This window comes from Marmota marmota, unplaced genomic scaffold (genome assembly GCF_001458135.2).
Source record: "Marmota marmota marmota unplaced genomic scaffold, marMar, whole genome shotgun sequence".
NCBI lineage: Eukaryota > Metazoa > Chordata > Mammalia > Rodentia > Sciuridae > Marmota > Marmota marmota.
In genome coordinates, this window is record NW_025999927.1 from 2282545 (window position 1) to 2296352 (window position 13808).

A 13808-nucleotide genomic window follows, 5' to 3' on the forward strand; every position below is an offset into this window, starting at 1 on the left:
TTCCATTCCCCTCTATAAACCGCCTACCAAGAAAATGTTGGCTATTTGGTGGGAAACGCCCTTCCCAAGGTCAAGAACACCACCCTCCATTCACTTGCCTTGCTGAACACAATGGACACCATGAAGAAGTCCAGCAGGAAGCTCTCCGAAATATCTTTGTAGTCGAAGTGGAAAAAGATGACGGTGAAGCTCAGGTGCAGGAACTGGTGAACCGGGTTGCAGAAGGACGTGCGTAGCAGCTTCATGCCCGCAACGATCATCAGGAAAATGTCCCAGCTGTGGGAAAGGAGGGGGACCCAGGGTCAGCCACAGCCCAGGATGCCAGGTGCCTCCCCAGGGCTGCTCCTCCCACCAGGGACGGAAGGACTCCCTGGGCATGAGCACCTGGCCAAGGACTTACGGGGTTGAGCCAGGGTGGAAGCCGCCCTGAGTGACCCCTTGCAAATTGTCTCTGCCACTTGGCCTCCCCTGCCCACCTGAGGCCATCTCCTAAGTCCTTGCATTCTTCTGAAAGGATGCAGAGCTCCTCTGAGGCTTCTCTGAAGGAGCGACTGCAGGGCTGAGGGGGGTCCCAGGCACAGCTGGTGCCCAGGGAGGAGGCAGCCTGGACTAGCGCCTCTCAGTTGCGTCTCACAATCAGAGGAAATTACTGAAACCATGGCCCAGCATGGGCAGCGTGAGGTTCTGAGTGGAAAAGGACCCAGTGTCATGGGAAGGCCACTCTACGCCTACAGGCAGCTCCAGGGTGGTCTAGACTATCTACCACCCTGGAGATTGTAAGCTTTCTGCTCTCCTCACACCCCCGCCTTTTTTTCTTAAAATTGCATTCCTACCACTTGTCCCAGGAACAGGGCTGATCATCCGAGGAGCTCAGCAAACAGAGGCAGGTGGAGAAGTTCCCTTCCAAGTATTGGCTTTGAGGACTCAACTCTTGGACGCCCTCTTGCCCAGTGAACCAGATTTATTAGTGGGGTTGGGCTGTGTGTGCAGTATGTGCGACCCTCCCCCAACCCCCAGAGGGTAGAGCAAAAACAAAGAACTAGCCGGAAACTGGAAGGGGGGGGGATGGGAACATACAGCCTCCCCAAGGGAGGCTGGGCCTCTTGGCCATCTTCCTACCAATAGTAACAAGCCCTGTGGGAACTTGAGCACAGAGTGGGATAGTGGCAGAGAATGGTTACACCTGAGAGAGAATGTTCCCACTCTGGCTAAGTACAAGGCACAGGGGCCAGGCTTCATCCCCTAAGCCCAGCTGAGTCTGGGACCCAGGACCTTAGCAGACATGACCATCTTCACTAGAGGAGGTCATTCAGGAAATGCTTCCCAGTGGTAAGCATGATTGACATCAATTAATTGAATACTTCAAAATAGCTAGTAGAGAGGAATTTGAATGTTCCCAGTGCAAAAAAATGATAAATGTCAGAGGTGATAGATATTCCAGTTACCCTGATCTGATCATTACATATGATACACATGTTTGGAATATCACACTGTACCCCATAATAAGTACAGTTATTATGTGTCAACTAAAAATAAAAATATATTTTTACAAAGGTGGCTTTTGAAAAGTTTCTTTTTTTTAATCATCAAAAAGACCTGATGTTGGCAATTCCGTATGTCTCAATCTAATCTTTTGTCTGCTTTCAGAGCTTGGGCCGTGACTGAGGCTGCTTCTGCTCTACCCCAGGATGCACAAGGTTGACAGACTAGTTTAGGCTTCTGAGAAAAACTAGCCCTGGTTCCAAGTGGGTTTGTGGAGAGTGGCAAGGTTTTCTGTGTCCTTGACACAGCCTCACGTCCTGCAGAAGGGGTGCCCCACCACCTGTCCTCCTCTCCCAGAGGACTCCTGATGCCACGGTGACAGCATAGAAAACACGGCGTGGCTCCAGTCACCTTGACAGCAGCACCCAGCACAGAAATACTGTGGGACAGCAGAGCCCTCCAAGGGCCCAGGGCTAAGGTAGCTCAGGACTATGGGTATTTTGGGTTTCAAGGGAGATCAGTGATTTTTCTGGGTTATTTAGGCAAAATATAAATGAGGGACAAATCTAACTCTCTGTTTTCTGTGACCATAGTTTGGTGGAGAATTCATTTAACATTTACTAGTGATGATTGGTTATAATTCTGGGAGATTCAGGACTGAGATTTGGGGCTTTTACAGTGTTGATAGCAATGGCACCGTTACTGGCACCGAGGTCATTGCATGCTTAGGTGAGGTTTTATAGTCAGCATCAGTGAACACTGGCTGGGCCCAGGTGTGGAGCACCAGAGACCAGGCTGCGAAGGGAAATGTCTGGTGAGATCTCACGGTTCACTCACCCCCCACGGTCCATCCACCCTCCTCTCTAACGTGCCCTGGGGGTTGGTATTGCTGTTGAAGGATTCACTACTGACTAGGGCAGTGGTTCTCAAACAGGCAGGGGAGGCAGGAACTAAAGACTTTGAAAGAGGCCTCACACTGTCCTGGGAGCGGCTGGTCTGACAGGAAGCCTGAAATCTTCTTTCTTTCATTCTGGATGTATCAGGAACAGAAAAAAATCATCAGCTTCAGGTTCAGATGGCATCCTCTGGGATCTGAGACTATTCAGAGGAATACCGGTAAGGGACCTCCCTCTGACTTCAGTGTTTGGGAAAACCTGACTGGGCACAGAGAGCAACCTGACCGTAGGCTGCACCCTTAGCTGTTTATGTGACCCGTGAAGTCCCAGCCTTCACACCTGCCTTCTCTATGGCTTGGCCTGCACCTACAGGCCAGCACAAGGTCCCTGTCCTGAAGTGGAACGGGAAAAGCCTCCATCCTTGACAGCACTGCCCAGGGTAGCACAGTCCCTGCTTTGTTAGCCTGGCTTTGACTGTGCCCAAGATCTACCTTGTTCTGGGAAGTGGTCACGGGGTCATCCTGGACTGTGCCCACTGGGAGTCCTTGCCACTAGCAGATGCACATGGTGCTCCAGAGGGGAGCTGCTTCCTGTAGGGGAGCTGCTTCCCTGACTCAACTGGGTTGCAGGTCTGGGGTCTATTGTCTGCTGTCTCAGCCAGTGTAAGTTTCATCCTGGGATCTGCCATTGAGGATTTTAAGTACCAAGGGACACAGAATTCTTGCCCGGGTCTAATAAAAACAGGTCTGGAATGGAAGGAAGTCAGAGTCCAATGAAGACAGAAAGGCCGTGGGATAGACCAGTTAGCGTCTGCTTTGTGTGACCCTGAGGCCACTCCAAGTCCAGAGGGTCTCAGCGTGTCTTTCAGCCAGCTCATGTTTGGCAGATATTAATGAACATGCTCCTGTCACACACGAGATGGAAAATAGGTCTGGATCAGTGTGCCTGGGACTATGCGTCAGCATTGACCTTGACACACAGCACTGGAGCAGCGTGACTGAGGGGACTCTCATCCTTCTACTCTAATAATGTATTTGACCAGCAACTCTCATTTTGTCAGAATGACAAATCTGCAAATCATTGAGTAGATTTCCATTTGTAAATTCAGAATTAATTTTAATAGGTGAAACCAAAGACTCCACTCTCCACTGTTAATGATTTGCAGAAATATGGGCATCGTGACAGTGTGAAGTCTCCTGCTCCACAGTTTTAAATTGTGATCCTTCTCTTGATAAATGCAGAGAGCAGTGACAGTGATTAATTTCCCTCCCCCGCACCACATGAGAGAATATCTGCTAAGTAGAGTGACAGGAAGCAGTCAGGGAGCTCCAGGCAGGGTGCTAGAAACTCCAGGAACCCCGGACTCCCACTGGCTTCCTCATCTTATTAGCCTCGCTGGCTAAGCTTTGCAGGATGGTTTCAAATCCACTGACACTTGCTCAAAACATCACTGCAAGCAGATCTAACTTCATTTGCACCCCAGGCACTCCACAGTGACGGTCTACACTGTGGGTTTGAGTAAAAGACCACCAGGGCTTTTTAATGCATAAAGTCACAGGTATGTACAAGTTGGTTTCTTCTGCAGCCTGCTGAGGGAAAACTCACTAGGTTCTGAAAACATGTGAGCCAAATTGGTATGAGAATAAACCATTTTCCACTTACTGGGTACCAAGTCTCCGGTAATTGCTTATTGAAAATGCATCGATAGTGAGGGCATTCAGAATTATTGCTGGGTACAAGATATATTTTTCAAAACACTGAAGCCAAACATAGAGTCTTTCAAACCACATTAAATGGGCGACATCTGAAAGAAATACAAAAATCACTTAGAACAGTCTCTGATCAAAGTGCTTACGCATAAGTACAGACAGCACAAGAGACACCCCTTCCGCTCAGGCTGCTGACTGGTGAGGGCACGTCCACCTCCCCTCCAGGCAGCCTCTCTCAGCTTTGCTTCCGTGCAGCTCCTGGGTGACAAGGCACAGGTTGGCCCCCAGTCTGCAAGGCGAGGACCAACCGAGTGACCTGCCAGGCATCGAGTCTGCAGCCGAGCAAGGCTGGGGGCACAGCTTGCACAGCTCAAAAGCTTCCCCTTTCATGCCTGGGAAGACTGCTGGGGCTGGGCAGCTTCTGGGATATTCTCTCTCTCTCTCTCTCTCTCTCTCTCTCTCTCTCGTTAGTCCTTAAATCCCTGATCAAATCCTTGGGCAATGTACACAAATAAGAGAAAGCCAGTCCCCAAGTCCCTGGCACTGGGACCTGCTGCATTTCCCCAAGGCTTCCTGACATCCTTCCTGAGGGCTGAGGCTTTAAGTCAGGCCCACCCAGGTCACCAGGACCAGCAGGCCCACCCACCATCTCTACCAACCCCTAGCATGTGACCTCAGACTGTTCCTTTGTGTTCCTGAGCCTCGGCTTTCTGTGTCCTACGGGTACCTTTAGAGGGCTGCTGGGGAAGGAGTCCCGCTCCCTGCTCCCTGGTAGGTGCTGGGGTGGGATCCACATGAGCAGCACCTCTTGCAGTCCTCACTTGCTGCTCTCTCTGGGGAGGAGCAGCACTGGTCCCACAGGTCAGAGCAGACTTCTAGGGTCACATTATCAGGCGAGAGGGACACTTCCTCCCAGCCTCCAAGGCCAGGGCCAGGGCTGCTTCCACTACAGCAGTGCAGGCCCAGGGCCCTGTGGTGGCTGTCCCTCCCTGTAACACGCTCCTCATCTCCTAGAAACCAGGAAGCTGCCCCTGTCCCACCCACCAACACAGAGCACAGGAGCCTTCTGGAGGCTCCACCTTCTCCTCGGCAGCTCAGAGTCTGAATCGGCCAAGGGGACAGAGACTCCATCACAGCCCTGAAGTCACATTCTCAGTGGCTAAGGTGAACATTGTACCTAGGTAATGCACAGTAGAGAGAGGTCCTTGGTGGTGGGGAGAAGGCACACAGTTTGCACCCTGTGGGGTTGCACAAGAATGACTCATGAAGGAGAAACGCACTCTCCCAGAGCAGCTGTCCCCTGGGGTCCTTACCCAGATCAGAGGATAAGTCACCTAGTTCCAGGCAAGAACACCAGGATTGCGTGTAAAGAACCTCAGGAAGCGGTGGACACAGGGCGTCCACTCTCCTCGCCGAAGCTTGTTTTCTACATTAGAGGGTGTTGTCTTTAACTCAAAAACTACCTTTGTGGATAAAAATATGAAGAGAAGTTTGGTTCCAGAAATCCCACTTGACAGAACCGGCTGGGATGGGACAGGAACGGGGAGACAGGGCAGAGAGGGTGACATGGGAAGTAGAGGAAGAGAATAGGCAGAGAAGGAGAGGCGACACCTGAGGGGTGGCAGAGAGGAGAAAGTCCGGTGACCCATGAAGGGGGCACAGGGGGAGGAGAGTTAAGCTCGGGGTAAGGACGCTGGGTCAGAATTCAGCTCTGGGCTTTCTTAATGGATGATGTTTCCTGGGGACAGATTTGGAGATGTGTTATTCCACAATGAATGAATTTTGATACATAATGAAGTTAAGGTCACACATTTTACATACGGATTAAAGTTTTTTAGTCTTTTGTGAAAGTATATGGAAAGTAAGAAAAACAAACATTCAAGACCTCTCCCCCTTTATCCCAGCACACAACTGTGACCCCTTCTTCCTAGAGAAAATGGCCTCTATGAGCTGCAGACTGGCGTCCCCACCACCCAGGGAAGGAAATGCACCTGCAGACACACCCGTCTGCTCCTCTCCAGGCTGAGCCTCAGTGCCGCGCTGGATCCCAAGCTCCTGGCTTGTGCTGGGCAGTCAGTCCCATGCCCCAGTGGCCCTTCCCAGTCCTCCCCACTGGGAGCACTCTGCACATCCTCTAAGAGCTCGATGCCCTCTCTGCACAGCCAAGCTCCCCGAAAAGCTTGTCACTATCTGACCCTCCCACGTCCACATCTCCTGCTTCCTGCAAAAACTTCTGCCCTATACCTTTGCAGCCACACCTGCTCAGAACTGCACATGCCAAGGTGCCCAGGCCTCCTGGCCACCCTGGACACTGGCCACCAGACGCCTGCCTGGTCGCTCTACCGTGAGCCATACCCATCTCTCCAGTCATTTCCAAGCACTCCTCTACTGTTCACGCGTGGCCAGCTGCTGGCCATAGCAGCTCCTTGAGAAGCATGCGGGCAGCCTATTCCTCCGCAGGGCTCTGTCGGGAACACCCTCTCACACGTTTCCAGGGCCCCCTCAATGTGCGGGTCCCTGCTCGAGGGCACATCCTCTGTGGGACTCTGACTACCCTATGAAACCGCCTCCTCTCGTCACCATTTCTTCACCCCAACTTACTTTTCTTCATACGCCATATCCCTGCCTGACGCTTGTTGACTGATGGAGTTTGCTTGCTCTCTCCCTCCCCTGAAGCCTCAGCTCCATGAGGGAGGGACTCCATCCCTGGCTCTAGGCCAGGAGACCACCCCCCCGCCCTGAGCCACGGCTCCTCCATAACCTCAGCCCAGCTCTGTGCCATTGTTAGCTGTGCTTACTGTCCTGCTGGGTCCTTTGCCCGTGACATCCGTCCTCGGGAGTTGTAATTCATTCTTTCTTCTGGTGTAGGAATCTATGGAGGTGAATTTCCAGGTTGGCTTTTCTAACTTCTGCCAACAGGCACTTGGTTAGGATCTATTGTTCACTATGAGAAGCGTGCCTGGGAGCATCCTCCTATGTCGTGGAGAACCTGCCTGCTCACTTCTGCACCGCACACCTTGGGTGGGGAACTGCGAGGTCACTAGGTACAGGCTTCCATAGCTAATGCTGACTAATTTCCCAGAGTCACCGTGCCAGTCTGCACTCTCACAAGCAGTTCTTTGGCTTGTCCCACGTCCCTGCCAAACACTCTGCAGTGCTGCGTGTGAATGCGATGTGGTCTCACTTCATGTCCCCAACCACTGGGTGGGGACCTTCAGGTCTTCAGTGAGCTCCTGACCACTGTGACACACATGTCTGAGTGCTAGTTCTCCATGGTTGGCTGCCTGGCTCTTTCTCCCAACAGCTGACGAGCCTCTTCCTGAGTCTTAGGAATTCTTGATACATCTGTGTACAGGTCCTTGGTCAGCGCACACAGGGAGCACGCACTCATGACCTGTTTCACGCTTAACAGCCCCTCAGAGAAAGGAGCCCATGACACGAACACATCCACCCTCTCTTCTCTCTCCCAGGGTTTGCTGTCATTTGTAGGAAAACTCATGACCTGCTCCCTGCTGTCCTCTAAGGCCTTTGGTCTGCCTTCCAGGTTTAGATCTGTGAACTCTCTAGAACTGACTCCCGTGTAATAAGAAATGAGCATCAAGATCTGTGCTTCCTGTGTCGGTCCTTTGGGTGGCCGCCACTCACTTCCATGGGCACAGCCTGAGTATGATGCCTCAATGTCTCCGTGTGGCCAGGTGCTCTGGAAGGCCCCTCAGACTCTCCTGCTGGAGAAGCTCCTGGACTGTGCCGTCTGGAGATCTCAGGACTGGCCCTTGCTCCCAGGATGGCATCACCAGAGGTGCAGGCCAGGGCATCCCGACTGTCTTCTCCAGAGGGAGCAGGACTCAGTGGTGACCTATTAGAGCTGTCACTCACGGGGATAGCGAGAGGGGAAACTTTCAACTGTGTTTAAATCCTTTATAATCAATGCACCCTCCATCTGTCTGCTCCCAGGTGGACCCCGCCCCCTCCCCACCTTGGCACTCTACCGCACTGCTGTGGACCCAGCCCCACCAGGCACCTGCAGACACCTGGCGCTTCTGTGTATAGTGCTCCTAGCACCAGGGGAAGCTTGCCGCTCCCTGAGCCGTCACTGTGGTGGCAAGGTCCACAGTTCAGCACTGTCACAGCAGTGAGGACACTCACCCCCAGCAGACTGTGCCTTACATGGCCTAGTACCTCAGTCTAGTAGGTGCCTGCGCTGGGCTGGGGTTCACTGAATGTTACCTGTTGTCTTAGTGTTTGGGGGAAACTCTGGATATTTAACAGATTTACTTAAATATGGATATTTAAAGATGAATGAAAAAAAAAATAAGAAAACCAAGAGACAGAAAGCAGTCCTTGGAATTGCTTTTGGATTACAGAACAAGCAATTCTCTAACTACATCATATCAGGCATTTCCTATTTTAACCTTTCTAAAGGTTCCCTCAACTACAGTTAGGTTTCTTTCTATACAACATTACTTTTTTTCTGATTTCCAATCTGTAACAGATGGACAGTGTCAGACTGAGGCCAGCACCTCTGAGCCAATCCAGCCTGCTTATAAAATCCATTTACAGAAGCCCATCAGCTTATGTCACCAATTCAGACAACCTGGGTGAGATTCCTGCAAAAAAAAAAAAAAGTAAAAAAGATAAACATAACTGACCCTTATCCGCAGTGCTACTAGGAAAACGTCTGCATTAAAGACAACGTTTAAGAGGCTCATTGCTGAAGAGCAATGGGACTGTCTGTCTGGGGGTGTGTCAGCTCTTCCAGAACTTGTCACGTTTACTTTCAAAAAAATGACCTTTTCCAGTGGGTGGGGATGGTCCCATGCAGCCTACGAGGACTCACTGCAGAGCATGGCAACAAAATCAGGTTTTCATAAAACTCCACCCATTCCAGAGACAGCAATGGAGTCTGATCAAGTAGAAGCTCGGTGGGATTCAGCACCCAGGCCTGGCGGGGTGTCTGAGACTGAGGTTCCTACTCGGTGAGCCCTTGGCCTGAGCTACCTGGGAGTATGAGGAAGGGGAGAGCCCCTCGGCTCTACCTTGTGGTGTGAGAGTGAGGCCTGCAGGCTGCAGGGAGACCCAGCACTGCAAGGCAAGTCCCAGGGCATCCGCCATGAGACATGCACCAGCAGACAGGCAGCAGGACTGCGGAGGCCGGTCGTTAGGAGAAGGTGACCAAGCCACCCGCTGAAAGCAGAGCAAGACACAGCTCTGCAGGGGGCTTCTGAGGAGGAGTCACGGAACCAGAACCCTCAGATTATTGCCCCTTGAGTCACAAAACCTTCACTAGTTCCCAGGGCCTTAGAGTCTCTGATGCACGGAGATTGAGGACGAAGTAGCCACACTGCCTGACCCAGCACAGCCGCCACCAGAACACCTAAGAGAACAGAGTATGACCACCACGGACCCCTGCACCTGGAGTGCAAGCCACCACACCCACATGGGGAAGTCAAGCTAGCCAGGAGCCCAGGGAGGGCAGCAGACACTCACAGGGCACCTAGCACAGGTGTGCATGCCAGGTGTGAGGGGAGCGGGGCCATGGGAGGCAGGTCCCAGCACCTAGCCAGAGCAGGGCGGAAAAGTGTGGCAGGGACACTTTGCTCCTGCACTCCTGGACTCTCTGTCCTTCCTATCTCAGAATCCATCCACCAACACCACTGGAATGTCCTAATGAAATGCTTCAGTCTCTAGATGGAGACAGCGTTGAACACACAAGTGGAACTCGCTATAAGGCATCCAGCTGGAGGCAGTGGGACAGGTGGCGGGGAGGGTGACGGGGTGGGTGGGGTGGGGTGGGCCCAACGCAGGGCCGATGTGCATGTGCAGAATGCCCAGTGCTGGGGGGAACGCGTTCTTGCCTGTGGGGTGCCCACGGAAAGCCAGCACACGGAAAAGCTCACAAGCATAGCACACGGTGCGTGTTTGCAAGTCCCCACAGGGTCTCCGTAGGCATAAGTCAGAAAGAAAATGTGCAGCGGTATTTTATAACTGCCTTTCCATTAATGTCCTGAATATGCAAAGAGACCATAAAAAGACATTATTTGGCATTATTATTTCTCTCTTCCCTGGAAGATGAGGCCCCCGAGGAAAAGAATGCTAACTAATTATGCCATTTACATGCTTATATATGACTCGTCACAGTTGAAAGCTTTCTGCTTTCTTAAAGGGTTTCAGGTTGTGTTTTTAGATGCTCTTGCTACTAAAATAGGTCCTCCTCAATAATTAAAAACAACCCAGATCCTCAGGATGGTTTAGCTTTACAAAGACGACCTTCTCCAGTTCAGATCCTGAGTTGGGACTTGAACTGCAAGGACACTGGGTCTCCTGTTTTACTGGGAATGGGGGCGGGGGGGGGGGCAGACCACCGCTCGGGGTAGCCGGGCACTGCAGGGGATGGACGTTGCCTTGTCCGTGAGCAGTCCTCCCTCCTCCCTCTCCTGCTGGGCCATGGCTCAACCTGGGATGTCCTGAGCACCCTGGGCATGTGACCTGTGGCTTCTTCTCTAGAAATGGGCTTCGCTTCCAGACGCAGTACAGAGAGTAACTAACCAGCAGGCTTCTGATCAGACCTGAGTCCCTGCGCTGGTGTTCAGACGCACTTTCCAGGAAGCAGCTCAGCGCATGAGGACAGTGTGTGCCTTGCTGTGCTAGTTCAGCCGGGGCATCAAGCTACTCCAGCCACTCTGAGTTAAAGAGGCTAAGGACAGTCACCCAGGTCCTATCTGCTAAGGCCAGCCGTCTTCCTCTCTGGAGGAAAGGGCAAGGAATAGTCCTTCCACTGTTCCCCATGGCATACCCATCGCACAGACAAGATGAGCCCCGAGATCCAGCACAGCATAGGATCTTGAACTCACTGCCCCTCCTCTCCTGCTCCTTCACTCATTGCCACCCATGTTCCACAGATCTCACACCTACCATCAGGTTTCAGTCACCAAGGAAGGTCTTGATGCAGGTCATCCAGATTGGACCACCCCTGTGACAGAAATCTCAAAACCACAGGACACAATTTCCCTTCTTAGTTACTCTCCTTATATCAAAGAAGACATTTGGCATTTGTTTTTTAGGGTTATACAAAATTACATACAAGAGGAAGTGAGGGGAAAGGGAAAAATAATACAAGGGGGAGAAATGAATGACAGTAGAGGGGGTAGAGAGAGAAGAGGGGAGGGGAGGGGAGGGGAGGGGGGATAGTAGAGGATAGGAAAGGCAGCAGAATACAACAGACACTAGTATGGCAATATGTAAATCAATGGATGTGTAACTGATGTGATTCTGCAATCTGTATACGGGGTAAAAATGGGAGTTCATAACCCACTTGAATCAAAGTGTGAAATATGATATATCAAGAACTATGTAATGTTTTGAACAACCAACAATAAAAATATAAAAAAAAAACCACAGGACACAGACATCCAGATGATAAAAGGTGACCAAGTGCCCAGCCCCACAGTGAAATGTGAAATGCATAGCAAGGCAAGTGGCAAAGGGATGTCCCCTCTCCATGGGGGACGAGGGAGTACACTCATGGGGCTCTCTGCTGCCTAGGACTATGCTAAAAGCTGCTCACATCTCGTGTGTATTACTCCAACCCACGGTTCTCACATCTGGGACTCCAGTTGTAGACGGTAGGGGTAAGCTACAATGGTTAAACACAGCCAGCTCAGGACATGGCCAGGATTTGTGTCCACTGCCCTGTCTCAGAGACTGCTCTCTGGGTCTGGACGCTACAATTTCTCCTACACTCCCCAAGAGCATCCTTCAGGAAAAACCTGGTCACCCCTAAAGGGCCAGGAGTCAGAGAACATCAGATGTCCCAGCAGCAGCAGACGCCTCAGAATCCCAGTCCAGAGCCTGGCTGGGCTCGCTGCAGACTGGCCCTCAAGCGCAGAGCAGATGAGGCCCTAGCGGGTTTCCTGCTCCTGAGCTCATCTCTGGAGAGACTCGGGGGGAGCTGTGCCTCCAAAGCGGCTGAGCAAAGAAGCAATGACTCAGAGGGAGTCTGCAAAGTGGGCGGGTGAAGACTGGAGCCAGGCCACCAAGCTGCTGGAGAAGCTGACACACACAAACACAGGATGGGGAGAGAACACAGGATGGAGCCATGGTGCACCCCGGACTCGCGAGAAGGCCAGGGGTCCATGGTGTGCTCTGGACTCGAGCAGACAGCACTTAGACCTTGAAGCAAGTGCTCAACAAGCAAGGGAAGGCTGTACTGGAGGAGGACGGGAATGCACCATGGAAGGAGGACAAGGGGTGCACCCTCTGTCCCAAAGGGAAGCCTGGAGACCAGTGAGTCCAGACCAGAAGGAGCAGACCAGCTCGGGGCCACTATTGGGAAGAAGCATGGCGGATGCCAGGAGGGACACTTGGAGGGCAGGGAGCGATTCTTGCTGAAGAGGAGGAAGCACAGATGGAGGAGTTGGTGCCAGGGATCTGCTGCTTTTTGTTATAACTTGTTCCATTTTCCTTTTCTTGTTTTTAATTTTTTTTTTTAATTTAGAGACAGGATCACTCTAAGTTCTTAGAGCCTCACTAAATTGCTGAGGTTGGCCTTTAACTTGCTTCAGTCTGCCTCAGCCTCCCAAGCTGCTGTGATTACAGGCGTAGGCCACCAGGCCCGCCCTTTCCACTTAATTTCTAATGCTATATATCACTTTGATGAAATAGCTAAGGTACTTTTCAAATGAAAATTTAAAAATAAAATTAGAGAAAGCATTTTCAGAACCATGTTTATCACATGCAGAAAACAGTCTCTCTGCAAATTGATTGACAAGACTTGCTAAACTGCAAATAAATTCACTGGTGAATTACAAATCTGTGTCAGGCATGGTGGCCCCCACCTGTAATCCCTGCAGCTTCGGAGACTGGGGCAGGAGGATCCCAAGTTCAAAGCCAGCCTCAGCAACAGTGAGGTTCTAAGCAACTGGGTGAGACCATGTCTCTAAATAAAATACAAAATAGGGCTGGGGATGTGGCTTAGTGGTCAAGTGCCCCTGGTTCAATCCCTGGTTCCCCCCACCCCAAATAACAAATTTGGGACTCACTAGTGAATTAGTGGATTTTTGAAATTTATAATTTAAATAAAAAATTTCAATTTAGGTGTTTTATAATCTATTCAATCCTTTATTCATGTATTCTAATGTACCCCAAATTGTAACAAACTTCAGCAACTAGTGAGCTTTTGGGTACGAGTCACAGACAGGTGCACTTGAGTCCTTTGACCCACCTCAGAGAACTTATAAAGTCAATGTCACTCATCTGTTCACTCCACCAATGTCTGCTGAATACCTACTTGATGCCAGGCACTAACCCAACGTTCAGCTACACAATTCCACAGACTTCCAGTTTGCATTTCCACTGGACTGAAGAGGCTGCCCCCGCCACTAGCATCTCCCAGTCCCTGAGGCTTCCGTGTCTCTACCTCACGCCGCACATCCCCGAGCCTAGCAGCCTAGCCCTCCCACAGCACAGGCCCCTGGGCGTTCACTGGATAGTAAGCTCCTGGACACCAGAAATAGAGGTGGTCATTCTGTGTCACTGTTCCCAGGGCGTGGCATCAGGTGGGGACCCGATGACTATTTCCTGAATTAACAGAAAGTGTGGTCATGGGCATTTCCGGCGGGCACGGGCCATACAATAACACGGTCTTCCTGGGCCCTCTCGGCTCCACCAGAACCCAGGTGTCTGGCAGGAGTATGGCCATCAGCTCAGATCACTTCACTTTTCC

At 51.4% G+C, this 13808-nt stretch overlaps 1 protein-coding gene across 7 annotated transcripts in view; it reads right to left on the minus strand.

Annotated features, from left to right (window-relative positions):
- The window catches only part of Pcnx2 (pecanex 2), a 171424-nt gene that overhangs the window by 83090 nt on the left and 74526 nt on the right, over positions 1–13808 (minus strand). For all 7 annotated transcript variants that reach the window (XM_048800374.1, XM_048800377.1, XM_048800376.1 and 4 more), the window contains 2 exons: positions 4041–4182; positions 99–276 (listed from right to left, as the gene is read on the minus strand). In XM_048800374.1, the coding sequence (XP_048656331.1) occupies positions 99–276; positions 4041–4182 (320 nt within the window). The remainder of the gene's footprint in view (positions 1–98; positions 277–4040; positions 4183–13808) is intronic.